This window comes from Schistocerca gregaria, chromosome X (genome assembly GCF_023897955.1).
Source record: "Schistocerca gregaria isolate iqSchGreg1 chromosome X, iqSchGreg1.2, whole genome shotgun sequence".
Taxonomy (NCBI): Eukaryota; Metazoa; Arthropoda; class Insecta; order Orthoptera; family Acrididae; genus Schistocerca; species Schistocerca gregaria.
In genome coordinates, this window is record NC_064931.1 from 436,105,384 (window position 1) to 436,120,494 (window position 15,111).

Sequence of the window (15,111 nt, forward strand, 5' to 3'; positions counted from 1 at the left end):
GTCCTCCCGAATGGGAGTCCAGTACGCTAACCACTGCACCACTTGGCTCGGTAGCCCTGTCTTCTTGAAACAAAGCATCATCATTGGGGTAGAAACATTGTACCACAGGATGGACTTTATCTGCCAAAATGGTCACATAATCAATGGTATTGATGTGACCTTGCAGAGTAAAAAAATAAACAATAAATTAATTTGCTTTTAGTCGTCCTTGTCCCGCAGTCACCGTTACACAAGTAATAAAAGTTATATAGTGTCTTTTGCGGCTGTATTAAGAGTCTTATTTACACCATACATGTTTCGTTTTATTTCGAAGCATCTTTAGTGTCACCGTAACACTTGGGTTTTCTTACAAATCTTTTTGTGAGGCTAGTAAACAGTCCTCATTTTTTACATTACTATTATTAAACAGCATTAATTACCTTATTTTGTCCACAGTGAAGGTTTTAGAACTCTGCGGTTGTATCATGATAGGGTATAATCCTTGAAAGAACTACTATGTGCTACGTTTTTGGTTGACTTATTTACAGGATTATTTATGTGGTATGGTCCGTAACAAATTTTCGCATCTTTGTTAGCATATAGTTAGCGGCAATATTCACAGTCGCATCAAATTGTGTGATGACTTCTTATCAACATCTGAAGGATTTGATTCATCAATAAATAATAACTTTATTAAACATTCATGATGAAACAAATGAGACTTTAAAACTGGTAAATGGCTAAAAGAACTTGTCTAGCGAATCGTTACTAGGCTTAATTCTTTCAGCCTCTATCTTCAACAAATAGCTTACGTTTCGTTAATGGGATCGATTTGCTAATTTTCTTCGTACACTGAGAGAGGTGGAATTTAAAATACATTTACATGTGAAAAATATTCAACAAGACTTTAAGTACGCAAGTATCAGCCCAACTTCTGTTTTATTTTGACCGGTTTGATGGCATTCGGAACGGAAATGCGGTATCTGAAGCCAGCGATAAACGAAGACGTCAGGGCCACACTATTCCTATACGCATTGTGTGGTAGTTACGTGCCTAGAGTTGAAGGCAAGGTACATTGTTTAGAACAGATAAACCTGGTGTTTGTAGCACCGCCAATGTTAACAAATGTCGAGCGTTGACCTAAACAGCACGTGCTTAGTAAACATAAATATCCTGAACCTGGTGCCAGTACTCAAAACCAACACTTTTTGTAACCCAGCAGTTTCAGCCAAGGAACAGCCTGGAGGGCACGACAGAAAAATATGTGAATTCTTGGTCTCTGAGGCATATGATATGTTGATGAAACGGAACACAATATACAGCCTCGTTTGTCTTAAACTCAATAAAATTGGAATATTCAGCACATACGCCTCATCCATCTCGGCCACATCGTTAACATTCTAAATTTGTTGTATATGTTGTATCAAAAATGTTTCAGGTTGCTCACTTCTTTGGTTAGATTTGCTTATAACTGTTTCCTATTAAGTGAATAAAAACCCCTCATTACAATTTACGATCTAGTAATAAGTTCTGTGTCTAAATAGTCTAATGATTTCCACATACCTGTTTATTAATAATAATGGTCTTTCTAACAATTCTTGCTTGTGAAATTTAGTACGATTTCGGTAGGCATTATAATAAGGGAAAAATAAATGTGTTTGTCTTTTTTTCACGACTAGTAGTCTCCTTTCCAGGCCGCCTGTTTTTCGTAAAGAGCATCGTCACATCCTTTATTCCACAACGTGTGAGAGTGTTTTTTTTTTTCTTTTCTTTTACGATCCTCTAAATTTTGAGCAGCGTTTGTTGATGATACTTTAATTTCTTCCCAGCTGTCAAATGTTCAGATGTGTGTGAAATCTTATGGGACCTAGCTGCTAAGGTCGTCAGTTCCTAAGCCTACACACTGCTTAACCTAAATTACCCTAAGGACAAACACAGGGACCCATGTCCGAGGGAGGACTCGAACCTCCGCCGTCCAGGACTGCAGCGCCCGAGACCGCTCGGCTAATCCCGCGCGGCTCTCCCAGCTGTCCATCATTTCCTTAGACATGTTTCCTTTGAAACTGTTTTAGTTTGATTTGAGAAGTTTTATGTGAATGCTAGGTTTCTGTCCTTCCAATTTTACATTGGCGACTCTCCGACTGGTATTGTGCTATAATTTCTGACAGATAAGGGCTCTGACTTTGAAACTAATTATCTCTCGCTGGCAATTACTGTGACAGGATCAGTCTAAATTTCGGCTTGTATTAGGTTAGAAGAGTTACTTAATTTTTTTTTCTTTTGGAATGCTCTAAGATAACTAAATCTGTTTCTCTTACGGAAGGTGGTTAACTTTTTTCCCGTTTCTGGTAGTTCTTTTGTGGGCTAAGTAGTCTCCTACAATTATTTTGTATTTATTTCCTTCTCCTATTAGAGAGAACCAATGAATTAATACGTTCTCTGAGCAATTTTAAATGTATCATTTGAGCCCATTTCCGAAACATGCTTTATTTTTCTCCTTCTTAGATTCGTTGCACTCTTTTAAGGGTTTTTGAGCTTTATAGAAATATGAACTTAGTTTCTAGATCTGAATATTAAGCATGAGATTTTCTCCGAAGATGTTTTAAAATTTGTAGCCATAGTGCCGATATAATCTTTATAAGTTTGCCCTAAGGTTAGTAGTACAGTATTTGCCACCTCAATTCGAGTTCCCCTTTTCACAAATAATGTGACTTTGTTGTGTTACCATACCGAAGTCTAGTGTCTTGCTGTTATAGAACAAAAATATTCCTCCTTTCTAGCTGTTGTTGTGGTCTTCAGTCCTGAGACTGGTTTGATGCAGCTCTCCATGCTACTCTATCCTGTGCAAGCTTCTTCATCTCCCAGTACCTACTGCAAACCACATCCTTCTGAATCTGCTTAGTGTATTCATCTCCTGGTCTCCCTCTACGATTTTTACCCTCCACGCTGCCGTCCAATACTAAAGTGGTGATCCCTTGATGCCTCAGGACATGTCCTACCAACCTATCCTTTCTTCTAGTCAAGTTGCGCCACAAATTTCTCCCCAATTGTATTCAGTACCTCCTCATTATTTACGTGATCGACCCATCTAATCTTCAGCATTCTTCTGTAGCACCACATTTCGAAAGCTTCTATTCTCTTCTTGTCCAAACTATTTATCGTCCACGTTTCACTTCCATACATGGCTACACTCCATACAAATACTTTCAGAAACGATTTCCTGACACTGAAATCTATACTCGATGTTAACAAATTTCTCTTCTTTAGAAACACTTTCCTTGCCATTGCCAGTCTACATTTTATATCCTCTCTACTTCGACCATCATTAGTTACTTTTCTCCCCAAATAGCAAAACTCATATACTACTTTAAGTGTCTCATTTACTAATGTAATTCCCTCAGCATCACCCCACTTAATTCGACTAAATTCCATTATCCTCGTTTTGCATTTGTTGATGTTCATCTTATATCCTCCTTTCAAGACACTGTCTATTCCGTTCAACTGCTCTTCAAGGTCCTTTGCTGTCTCTGATAGAATTACTGTGTCATCGGCGAGCCTCAAAGTTTTATTTCTTCTCCGTCTATTTTAATTCCTACTCCGAATTTTTCTTTTGTTTCCTTTACTGCTCGTTTAATATACAGATTGAATAACATCGGGGATAGGCTGTAACCCTGACTCACTTCCTTCCCAACCATAGCTTCCCTTTCATGCCCCTCGACTCTTATAACTACTATCTGGTTTCTGTACAAATTGTTAATAGCCTTTCGCTCGCTGTATTTTACCCCTGCCACATTCAGAATTTGAAAGAGAGTATTTCAGTCAACATTGTCAAAAGCTTTCTCTAAGTCTACAAATACTAAAAACGTAGGTTTGCCTTTACTTAATCTATTTTCTAAGATACGTCATAGGGTCAGTATTGCCTCACGTGTGCCAACATTTGTACGGAATCCAAACTAATCTTCCCCGAGGTCGGCTGCTACCAATTTTTCCATTCGACTGTAAAGAATTCGCGTTAGTAGTTTGCAGCCGTAACTTATTAAACTGATAGTTTGGTAATGTCCACATCTGTCAACACCTGCTTTCTTTGGGATTGGAATTATTACATTCTTCTTGAAGTCTGAGGGTATTTCGCCTGTCACATACATCTTGTTCACTAGATGGTAGAGTTCTGTCAGGGCTGGCTCTCCCAAGACTGTAAGTAGTACTAATGGAATGTCATCTACTCACGGGGCCTTGTTTCGACTTAGGTCTTTCAGTGCTCTGTCAAACTCTTCACGCAGTATCATATCTACCATTTCATCTTCATCTACGTCCTCTTCCATTTCCATAATGTTGCTCTCAAGTACATCACCCTTGTATAGACCCTCTTTATACTCCAAAAAATGGCTCTGATCTCTATGGGACTTAACATCTGACGTCATCAGTCCCCTCGAACTTAGAACTACTTAACCTAAGGACATCACACACATCCATGCCCGAAGAAGGATTCGAACCTGCGACCGTAGCGGTAGCGCGTTTCCAGACTGAAGCGCCTACAACCGCTCGGCCACGTCGGCCGGCCCGCCATCTTCCTAGTGAGCTGACAGACTGAAATTACAGCACGCATATCCGTTGTTTTCACACGAGAGGCGGGTCATCGCGCTTGCTGCCGCAGAATAAGCAAAGGCCAGAGACGTTAGTCAGCGGTATAGAGCTTAGTGTGAACTGATCGTCTGGTTAGATGATAAATCCATGTTGAGATATCGATGCTTCAGTAGGAGCTGTACGAAGAAAGCGCCAGGTTCCATGTTTTTTCCGGGCTGAAACCGCTAGCTCTATTGGTTAAATCCATACTTAGCAAACATACAAAAACGCTCGCTCAACGGAATACCCGTACCTTAAGACTGGAAAGTTGCACAAGTCACGCCAATACCCATAAAACGAAATAGGAGTAACTAGCTTAATTACAGACCCATATCACTAACGTCGATTTGCAGTAGGATATTGGAACATATACTGTGTTCGAACTTCATTAATTACCTCGAAGAAAACGATTTACTGACGAGTAGTCAGCACGGATTCAGGAAATATCGTTCTCTTGAAAAACAACTAGCTCTTTATTCTCACAAAGTAATGAGTGCCATCGACAGGGGATGTCAAACTGATTCCATATTTTTAGATTTCTAGAAGGCTTTTCACACCGCTGCTCACAAGATACTTCAACTCAAATTTCGTGTACATGTAGTATCGCCTCAATTGTTCGACAGGACTCGTACGTTTCTGTCAGAAGTAATCAGCAGCTCGTAGAAAATGGACTGAAAGTTATTGAATAAAAGAGAAATAATATCTGGTGTTCCCCAAGAATGTGTTATTTGCCCCCTTCTGTTGCTGATGTACATAAACGACACAAGAGACAATGTGAGCAGCCCATTTAGAGTGTTTGCAGGTGATGCTGTCATTTACCGTCTTGTAAAGTCATCAGCTGATCAAAACCAAAAAAAAAAGAAGAACTTAAACTGGAACGATCAAATAGATAATGTTGTGGGGAAAGCAAACCAATGACTTCAATTTATGGGCAGAACACTTAGGAAATGGAGCAGGTCTACTAAAGAGACTGCCTTACACCACGCGTGTCCGTTCTCTTCTGGAGTATTGCTGTGCGGTATGGGATCCGCATCAGATGGAACTGATGAAGCACATCGAAAAGGTTCGAAGAAGGGAAGCTCGTTTTGTATTATCGCGAAATAGGGGAAAGAGTGTCACGGACATGTTACGTGAATTGGGGTAGCAATCATTACAACGAAGGCGTTCTTCGTTGTAGCAAGATCTTATTGTGAAATTTCAATCACCAACTTTCTCTTACCAGTGCGAAATTATTCTGTTAATGCCCACCTATACAAGGAGAAAAGATCGTCATGATAAAAGAAAAGAAGTCAGAGCTTGCACAGAAAGATGTAAGTACTCGTATTTCCCGCTCGCAGTTCGACTGATTGGTTGATTTGGGGAGGGACCAAACAGCTAGGCCATCGGTCCCATCGGGGTACATAAGGATAGGGAAGGAAATCTGCCGTCCCTTTCAAAGGAACCATCCCAGCATTTGCCTGAAGCGTTTAGAGAAACCACGCTAAACCTAAATCAGGATAGCCGAACGCGGGTTTGAATCGTCGTCATCCCGAGTGCGAGTCCAGTGTACTAACCACTGCGCCACCTTACTCGGTCGCTCGCAGTTCGAGAGTGGAACGTTAGAGAAATAGCTTGAAATGTGGTTCAATGAACCCTCTGTCACGCCCTTAACAGTGAACTGCACAATAATCATGTAGATGTAGATCGCTAAATGAATTTCCACAACTTCCTTCATCACAGATACCAAAATGACGAAGTCAACGTTGCAAATTCGACATTCTTATACAGTTTAGAGTGAATAGTGTCGACACAGTGATTTGTCACAACCAATGTATTGGCTGTAAGAGCCTTCAGTGTTTCGCACGCTTCCCATGGACTGTACGAGTTGCCTTCCAGACGTATGAAAGGCCATACTAGCAAGAGATTTTGTAAGCCCCAGCCTTGCGCAGCATCAGGCCATCCTTGAAGGAACCCAGAAGTTCTACTGTGTTCGGTAGAAGGCGAAAGATCGCTTTAGCTATATACTTGGCGAGAATCCGACTTGTTTTCTATGGCAGATTTTCAACATACGGCAGGGAAGTTACGAATCTAGATCTACAGGTATGTTCTTTATCTTCATCATTTCGCAAGAGTACCTGAAGTTTTATCTGTAGCGCCTTGCGTATCCGCCGTGGAGTGTACCCAGTAGCTACAAAAAGTTCTTTCTAAGCCTAAAAGTTCATCCTGCACAGTGCTATACGCCCTTTGATCCGAAGTCTTAAGAACACCCATCGTCTCGGAAGGACGGTGGCAAATATTTTCATGTAAGTATAAGACTTTCTGAGTCGTCTTATGGTAAACTACGTGTCCCAGGGTGCCATCATCTCTGTGACGAACCAAAACAATCAAAAATGGAAGCCAGCACTCCTTTTCAATTACATTTGTAAAATGAATATTTCCATGGATGAAATTTAGGTGAGTTTTAAATTTTTGCCTCTCGTGAAGCACGAGATGCTCTAAACGCTGAAGGTACACTCTGATCTCATAGCCCAATAAATCAGCCGTGGCAGAGCACTGCATTCGCACTGACTACTCTGTGCTGTATGACATCTCGAGATCCTAGCGCTCACTTCATCATTATGGGACTCGGTGGAGAAGAAGACCAGGACAAAGCATGGAATCCGGCGCTTTTCTTTATTAACTCGCAAAGACGCCGCTTCTACGGGTGCATCGATATATCGATATCCCAGCTTGTGTCGAGTGTTTAGCCACAGATTCAATTCAGACAAAGCTCCTTGCATTTCTCGTCGTTGTGTTACCGTGTCCACAAGCGTTTATAGTAACGGATCCAAGTGCTGCAGCTTCAGTCTGACAGTTGACTCGAAATTTTCTATCCTACTCTGAACACAGTTTACGATCACTCGAACTGACAATGACGCAGAGATCAGTGGAACAAACAGGCGGGCCCCAAAGTCGTTGACATTAGAGTTCCAGAAGTGAACGTCTAGCCGAAAACAAAGTACAGAGCGTAGCGCAATCGTTATGAACGTGCACAACAGTTCAGGAAGCAATTTGAATCAAAACGTAATGAAGGCAAGGTCAAGGAAGCGGCGAGACTGACTAGCAATTCAGATATCGCTATTTACCTGCGCACGCTTTGCGCAGACATAATACTAGGTTTGGAACTTAAATAGTGGCAACTATTTATTCACAGCCGATACAAAAGAGTTACATGTTTGCACTTGTTACTGTCCTTCAAATTAGTCACCAGAGTTGTGTGGAACCTGTTGCCAGAGATGTGGAAAGTGTAGTATACCGTTAGCAGAGCCTGTGTTGTTGATGGTACGAATGGAGCGGTCTACTGCTTGTCGAATCTGTGGAACAGTTCTAAAGCGAATGCCACGAAGTGGTTCCTTCATCTTCGGAATCAAATCGAAGTCACAAGGACTTAACTCCGGGGAGTATGGTGGATGGTACAGTACTTCCCAGTCCCATCGACCAAACGGAGCAGCCACAGCTTGCGCTGTATGTGACAGCGCATTGTCGTGCAAAATGATGGGTGGGTTACGCAGAAAGTGTCGCGGCTTCTTTCACAAAGCTGCTCGTAGGTGATGCTCCAAAAACGAACACTAATACTGTGTGATTATTGAGTTTCTACCGGCGTATTTGATAATCAAAATACCCACGGGTGTACTGACGGTCTACAGTGTCTAACGGGCACAATATTTCGGCGATCATACATGTCGCCATCATCAGGTGAACTGACGGACTGAGCACCTGTGAACGTGCCGGCACGGAGATCCGTACGCTATAGCTGCTCAGGGGGAACTGGGTTCGGTCGCGGCAGCGGCCGATTTAAATACCCTCCGCCCGCGGCACGCTCACTCCGCCGTCCGCGCCCCGCGCCACGGCCGCGCGGTGGAGCAGATTGCGACGGCGTCTGAGATGCCATCGGTGTGATGACTCTGTCTGCCGTGGTCGTCACAACTATACGTTTGCTCGATTTACTCTTGATTAACCCAATCGCTGGTTCCCAAGCCTTGCTAAGATTATAGCCACAGTCACGGTTTATGAGTTCGTCATTGGTGCGAATTTCGATGGCCTCTCTAACAACGCTGTCCCAGTATCTCGACGTCTGTACCAGAATCCTCGTGCGTTCATACTCCATAGCGTGATTTTCCGACAAATAATGTTCAGCGACCGCCGACTTGCTCGGATACATCAGTCGAGTGTGCCTATGGTGTTCACGGCATCGATCCTCGACGGTACGCATCGTCTGACCAATATACGACTTGCCACATTGATACGGAATCTGGTACACGCCGGCCTTCCTCAAACCGAGGTCATTTTTGGCGCTCCCCACCAGTGCACGAGTTTTATTCGGAGTGCAAAACACAGTTCCGACCCGCTGTTTCTTTAAAATGCGGGCGATTTCCCCGCAGAGTGCGCCTGTATATGGAATAAACGCAGTGCCTACCTCCTCCCTCGTGATTTCACGATTTCCCGAGGTATTTCAATAGGCCGCCGCCGCGACCGAACGCCACGACGCACGCACATGGAGTCGCTGAGATGTGCAGCCGCGAGAAGGACGTACCTGCGCTTGCTAGCGACGCGAAGAGTGTGGCAGATCGCCGTCCGGCCGCGCTTGGGCCGTCGGCGGCCCCATCTGGCCCCCCACTCATGACGACCAGTGCTATGGCTATGGATTTGGTGGATACAGCTCCGGAAACTTTGAAGACAGCGCTGTCTGCTCCGCTCCTCGATTCTGAAGATGAGAGCTCCACCGCCCCTCAGCCACGAGGACGAAGCGGGAAACAGAAGAGGAGGGCAACTGCCGCGTCGTCCGCTGTTCGCAGCTCGCCGATCGAGAAAAGGGCCAAGCAAGATTGCGCCCCTGACACCGATGGTTTTGTCCCGGACCGGCGAACTGCACGACGCATGCAGTCATCGACGACGCTTGCAACTGCCGTCGACAACTCATTCGACGCGCTCGCTGACGCGCCGGACCAGGTGCCACGCAAACATCCGGGCGGTCGTCAAGATGAAGTCGCCCAATCTTCCTGGTAGTCTGCTCCGACACCGTGGAGAACCCCAAACTTTACCAACTGACGCGGGTCGCCGACGTTCCGGTTCAGATCGAAGATCTTCGGTCCCGGAGAGGCCCTGTGCAGTGCTTTCGCTGCCAGTGCTTTCGCTTTCACGTCGCACGCCACTGCTCTATGCCGGACAGATGTGTTAAATGCGCCGGCGCCCACGCAGGACGTGCGTACCCCCGTCCGCCCACCGAGAAGCCGACATGTGCACTCTGTGGCGGTGCTCACGTGGCCAGTTATCGTGGGTGTGAGGTGTGGAAGCGTGCCATCGGTCGCCAACGTGGCCAAACACCAGCGCCACTTCCGAAGAAGCCAGCAACGAGGCGGCCCGGCGTCTGTTTCGCGGCGGCAACGTCAGGGGCGCCCTCCGCCGTCCCGGCTGCGTCGACTCCTCCTGCTTCTGCCGCATCCGAGGCCGTGCCGACACCCGAGGCTCCTGCGCCTACACCGCAGATGCTAGTGGCGGACCCGGGTACTGCCTCTCCGGGGACGTCGGCCGGACTGCGCCCCGCCAACCGCCGGCGCGGGGTCGCCGCCCTGTGGGTACCCAGCGCTCAGCATCGTCAGTCGAGCAGCCCCAGGTGTCCTCTCACAGCGAAGCAGTCAAGCCTCCCCCTTCCAGCGACGGGGCCGGGCCGGCCGCCTCCACCGCTGACCTGGCCAACCTCGTCGCGCAGCTCACTGCCTTGGTGACCAGTGCTACGAAGTTGATTGAAGTCCTGTCGCAGCAACTCTCCGTTGCAGTGCCGATGGCCTCTCCGGCCCCGACCGCTGTCAACACTCACCAGCTGCACCATGGGCAGCGTTAGAGGGCTCAATGTCGTCGCGTGGAATGCCAACGGCGTCCGCACTCAAGCTGGGGAACTTCGCCAATTTCTTCGAGATGAAGCCGTCGACGTCTGCCTTATCAACGAAACCCACCTGGAGCCTGGGGTCGACGTCAGGGCGGCAAACTACTCCAGCTATCGCACCGATCGACTGACGGCGGGTGGTGGGACAGCCGTTTACGTCAGCAATGGCATTCGTCATCACGTGATACAACTTCCACCACTGGCAACGCTGGAGGCCACTGGTGTCGTCGTTCACACCTCGGCGGGCGCCATCACGTTCGTCGCTGCCTATCGACCGCCGTCTCGTCCACTGGACCCTGCTGACATCGATGCTCTGCTCTCCTTGAGGGGGCAGGTGTTCGTCGCCGGGGACTTCAATAGTAAACATGTCTCCTGGAACTCCAGGATCACCAATGCCGCTGGCCGCTGCCTGCTCCGGGTAGCGGAACGTCACCATGCGCTTGTGGTGAGGCCGTACAACCCGACAATCTTCCCTGCCCGTGGCCTCCCGGATATAATCGACATCGCGGTCGTGAAGGGCATCTCTCATCAGATCACCGCCACGACGAGGACGGCACTGTCTTCTGATCATGTCCCAGTGGTTTTTGATATAGACCTAGACGCCCTCCAACAGCCCAGGAGGGGCATCTCACTTGCTGGCATCGACTGGGGCAGGTTTCAAGCAGCAGTGACGGACTCACTCGCCGCCGCGCCGCCCCCTGAGGAAGATGGAGCGGACGCAGCACTTCATCACTTCGCGGCAACCACGATCGACGCTGCCGCTATAGCAACTCCGCCCCGACCTCGCACTCCGCCTGACTACTCCCGACAGCTGCCGCCGGACATCCTTGCGGCCATCACTGAGAAGAACCGGGTCTACCGGGAGTGGCAGAGGACAAGAAATGCCGACACCAAGCGCCTCCTCATCAGGATGCGTCGGGACATCCGGGCCGCCATTGACAACCATCGCAATCGTAACTGGAATAACAAGGTCGCCACCCTCTGTCTTGACGACGGCACGGCCTGACAGACGACGAAGCGTTTCCTTCGCCGCAAGCAACGTATCCCTCCGCTGCTGGTCCATGGTCTACTCCTAGTATCTAATGCGCTACAGCTCGTCAAAAAATACAATTTTTTCAAATTTCGAGCAAAGAATAGTTGGTGACAATATCCACGATGTAAAGTTCCGTAAAAAAGATTAAGTTGTGACTCTCCTTTCTGCGTTCAATTCTGTAAAAGCTGGGAGCACTAAAATTACTCCTGTTGATCCTTTAACTCTTTTCCAAAGGATTTGTTTAATGGAACAAAGTGGAGAAGAGTTAAAAGTCTTTCTGTAATATGAACTTGCTCCTTACCCAATGTCCCTATTCTCAGAAAAAGGCATGCGAAAAGGAACAAAATCTTCATTCTACAATACCTTCGTTCCAGTGGAAGATGTGGAGTCAGGTGGACCGAGTAAATTTTTTGTCATTGATGGAGGGTACCTTATCCACAAAGTGTCTCGCACTCGAAATGTTTGCTTCAAGTCAATAGCCCAAAGCTATGTTTCTTACCTGCAACGTCATTTTGATCTCAATTTGTTATTGTATTTGATGGGTATCCATGTGAGGGAGACAAATGTAGCACAAAGAGTGCTGAGAGGATTCGTAGGTCCAAACAACATTCTTCGGTTGACGTTGTGGTTGAATCAGAGATGGTGAACCAAGTCCCTCAGGACAAGTTCCTGTACAACGAACGAAACAAGATGCGTTTGATCACACTTCTTAAAATGGAATTTCTGGAGTGTAGCATTGAAGTGCACCAGGCACAAGAAGATGCTGACGTTATGATTGTAACATCTGCCATTTCAAGAACCAAAGATTTTGGAAGTGTTGTCATTGTAGAAGAAGATGGACCTGCTTGTGCTCATGACCGGTTTGGGGCAAGACATTGAAAACTTATTTTTCTTAAAGCCAGGAAAAGGAAATGCAGAAGACAAGTGGTTTTCCACTGCATCTTACAAGTTTGACAGTGAATATATTCTGTTCACTCACGCCTTTAGCGGATGTGATACAACATCTGCCTTTTTTGGTCAAGGAAAAATTAAGTGCTGCAATACTGTTGCGAAAACTGAACACCTAACCTCAGCGCTTTGCACGTTCAATAAACCACATGCTACCCGAGAAGAAATAATAACTTCAGGAGAACAGGTTGCTATCGCATTGTATAGTGGAAGTGTCAGCAATTGCCACACACTAGACCATTTGCGGTACCAGCTATTCACCAAGTCTGCCACAAAAAGCAAACTGAATCTTGCACGGTTGCCACCTACACAACATGCTGCACATCATTCGTTGCGGACTTACCAACAAGTCCAAAGTTGGATGGAAAACTGGGAACCCCCTGAGAAATGGGGCTGGAATCACAGTGACCACGGTCCAATACCCGTTATAATGAGCCAAGATCCAGCACCTGAAGCACTTCTTCACATTGTTTCATGCTCATGCAAGCTGAACTGTGGCGGAACGTGCTCCTGCAGAAAAGTGGGTTTGAAATGTTCTTCAATTTGCAAGAAATTTATTGGGGTCAACTGTGAAAACGTGCCAAAATTTTTATATGAAGACAGTGAAGAAGATGTTATGGAGGATGTTGAGGAAACCGCTGACGAAACCAACGAACTTGCTGAGGCTGAATCGCTGTTTAAAGAAGAGGTCAAACTGCGATCAACTCTATGTACAGACCCTGAATCCGTAACTCAAGGTGACACTGAGGAACCTGGCCCATCAAAACGTTGGACGTGATGCTCATATCTGTCTCAAGTGCGCTTAAGTGTAATATTACAAGTATTATACACCCAGAAGTGTCATCATTTTTTAGTAACTGACAATGCATTTTAATTGTAATAAAGCTACTTATTTTTAATGTCAACTGTGTGGCTTTTATACACAAGAATAATTACCTACCTAATTAGGTTGCCTATTGCAGCTAATAATAGTTCAGTTTCCTGAGACAATTTATTTTGTGTGCGTGTGTATGTGTGTGTGTGTGTGTGTGTGTGTTTATGTCTCTTAATGATGTATTTTTATATTTATAGTTTTACAAATACCAGGGCTGAGGTGGCCCATAGTGAACTTCAGGTAGTGATGTATGAATCACAATAGTCGGGTGCCCAGCAATCCTCATGTTGCATGCAGAGAAATTGAATACCTGAAAGTGACGTGGTAAATTCCAACTTATAACATGATGTATAATGTATTTATACCACACAAACAGAAACTGAAAAAAATAGTGTTCAGAAATAATGTATCTAGCCACTATGCTCAAAATTTGAAAAATTGGTATTTTTTGAGGCGCTGTAGCGCCTTAGATATTGGGAGTAGCAAAAAGGGCAAGAATCAAATTTGTAGAGAATTTTGTGCTCTTTAAAAAAGAAAATAGATGTTAAAGCGATTGGAGCAAATGAAACTGAGATATTTTGAAAAAACTGAAAAGAGTGCGTAATTTTCGAAGTTTTTTGACTGCAGAAACCTTTCCCAAGCGAAATTTTGTTGGAAAAACTCGATTTTATAGTCTTTCCAACCATATGAACGAGTTGAAAAAATAAACTCTTCTACTCCACCTTTTGCAAGGTATATCTACTATTTGACTGGACTAATGACGGTTTTCTTTGACCGAAGCCGCTACTATTCGGTCGAGTAGCTCCTCAATTGGCATCACGAGGCTGAGTGCATCCCGAAAAGTGCCAACAGCGCATGGCGGCCCAGATGGTCACCCATCCAAGTGCCGGCCACGCCCGACAGCACTTAACTTCGGTGATCTGACGGGAACCGGTGTATCCACTGCGGCAAGGCGGTTGCACAGCGCCAGCAATGATGTACGGAAATAATGACGTCAAGGTATGGGACTGTTGTACATAGTGAGGGTGTCATCACCTTATTGCGCTTTCAAAATGCTAAACGTGGAAGGATATGAACACACTTGACAGCTTTGCGTACTGCTTACAGTAGTGCAACAATTCCGAGACAATGATTGACTGCATCAGCATGACAATACATCACGTCATAAAGCAGCATGTGTGAGGCAATGGTTTGTGGAGAATTACATTGCTGAAATTGACTGACCTGCGCAAGAGTCCCAAGCTGAAACAATTGGATTACCTCTGGAATGCGTAAGAACGTCGACTTCGTGCGTAAGAACGTCGACTTCGCTCCAGATCCCAGCGTCCTACATCGCTACAGTCTCTAGTTTCGTATCGTGAGGAAGGATGGGCTGCCATTTCTCCACAACATTCACACGCCTCAATGAAAGTGTCCCCAGCAAAGTTCAAGCCGACGCAAGGGAGAAGGATGAACAGGCTCCGTATTAATGTCCACAATAGGTGTTCAGTTACTTGTTTTCATATAGCGTACAAGAGCATGCTGAAAAGTAATGCCTACACATTTATTTCTGAACATAGTCGCGCTGGCGCCGAACATATTTCTCGCAACGAGAAACCAGTTTGTTGACACCGTCACAGCAGATTGAGCCACAACCTCACCTCTGCTTGCCGCGCTGGGTGGCCGCGCAGTCTAGGGCGCCTTGTCACGGTCCGTGGGGTTTCTCCCACCGGAGGTTCGAGTCCTCCCTCGGACATGGGTGTGTGTGTCGTC

General features: G+C 45.8%; 1 protein-coding gene and 1 pseudogene across 1 annotated transcript; one reads left to right on the top strand and one right to left on the bottom strand.

Annotated features, from left to right (window-relative positions):
• The first annotated feature begins 9,779 nt into the window (after nucleotides 1–9,779).
• Nucleotides 9,780–10,346, top strand: LOC126298127 (uncharacterized). Its single transcript, XM_049989445.1, has one exon. It carries the CDS (start codon nucleotides 9,780–9,782, stop codon nucleotides 10,344–10,346), a length of 567 nt encoding a protein of 188 aa, XP_049845402.1.
• Nucleotides 10,347–14,202: 3,856 nt separating this feature from the next.
• Nucleotides 14,203–14,320, bottom strand: LOC126299984 (5S ribosomal RNA; annotated as a pseudogene).
• Nucleotides 14,321–15,111: the final 791 nt, after the last annotated feature.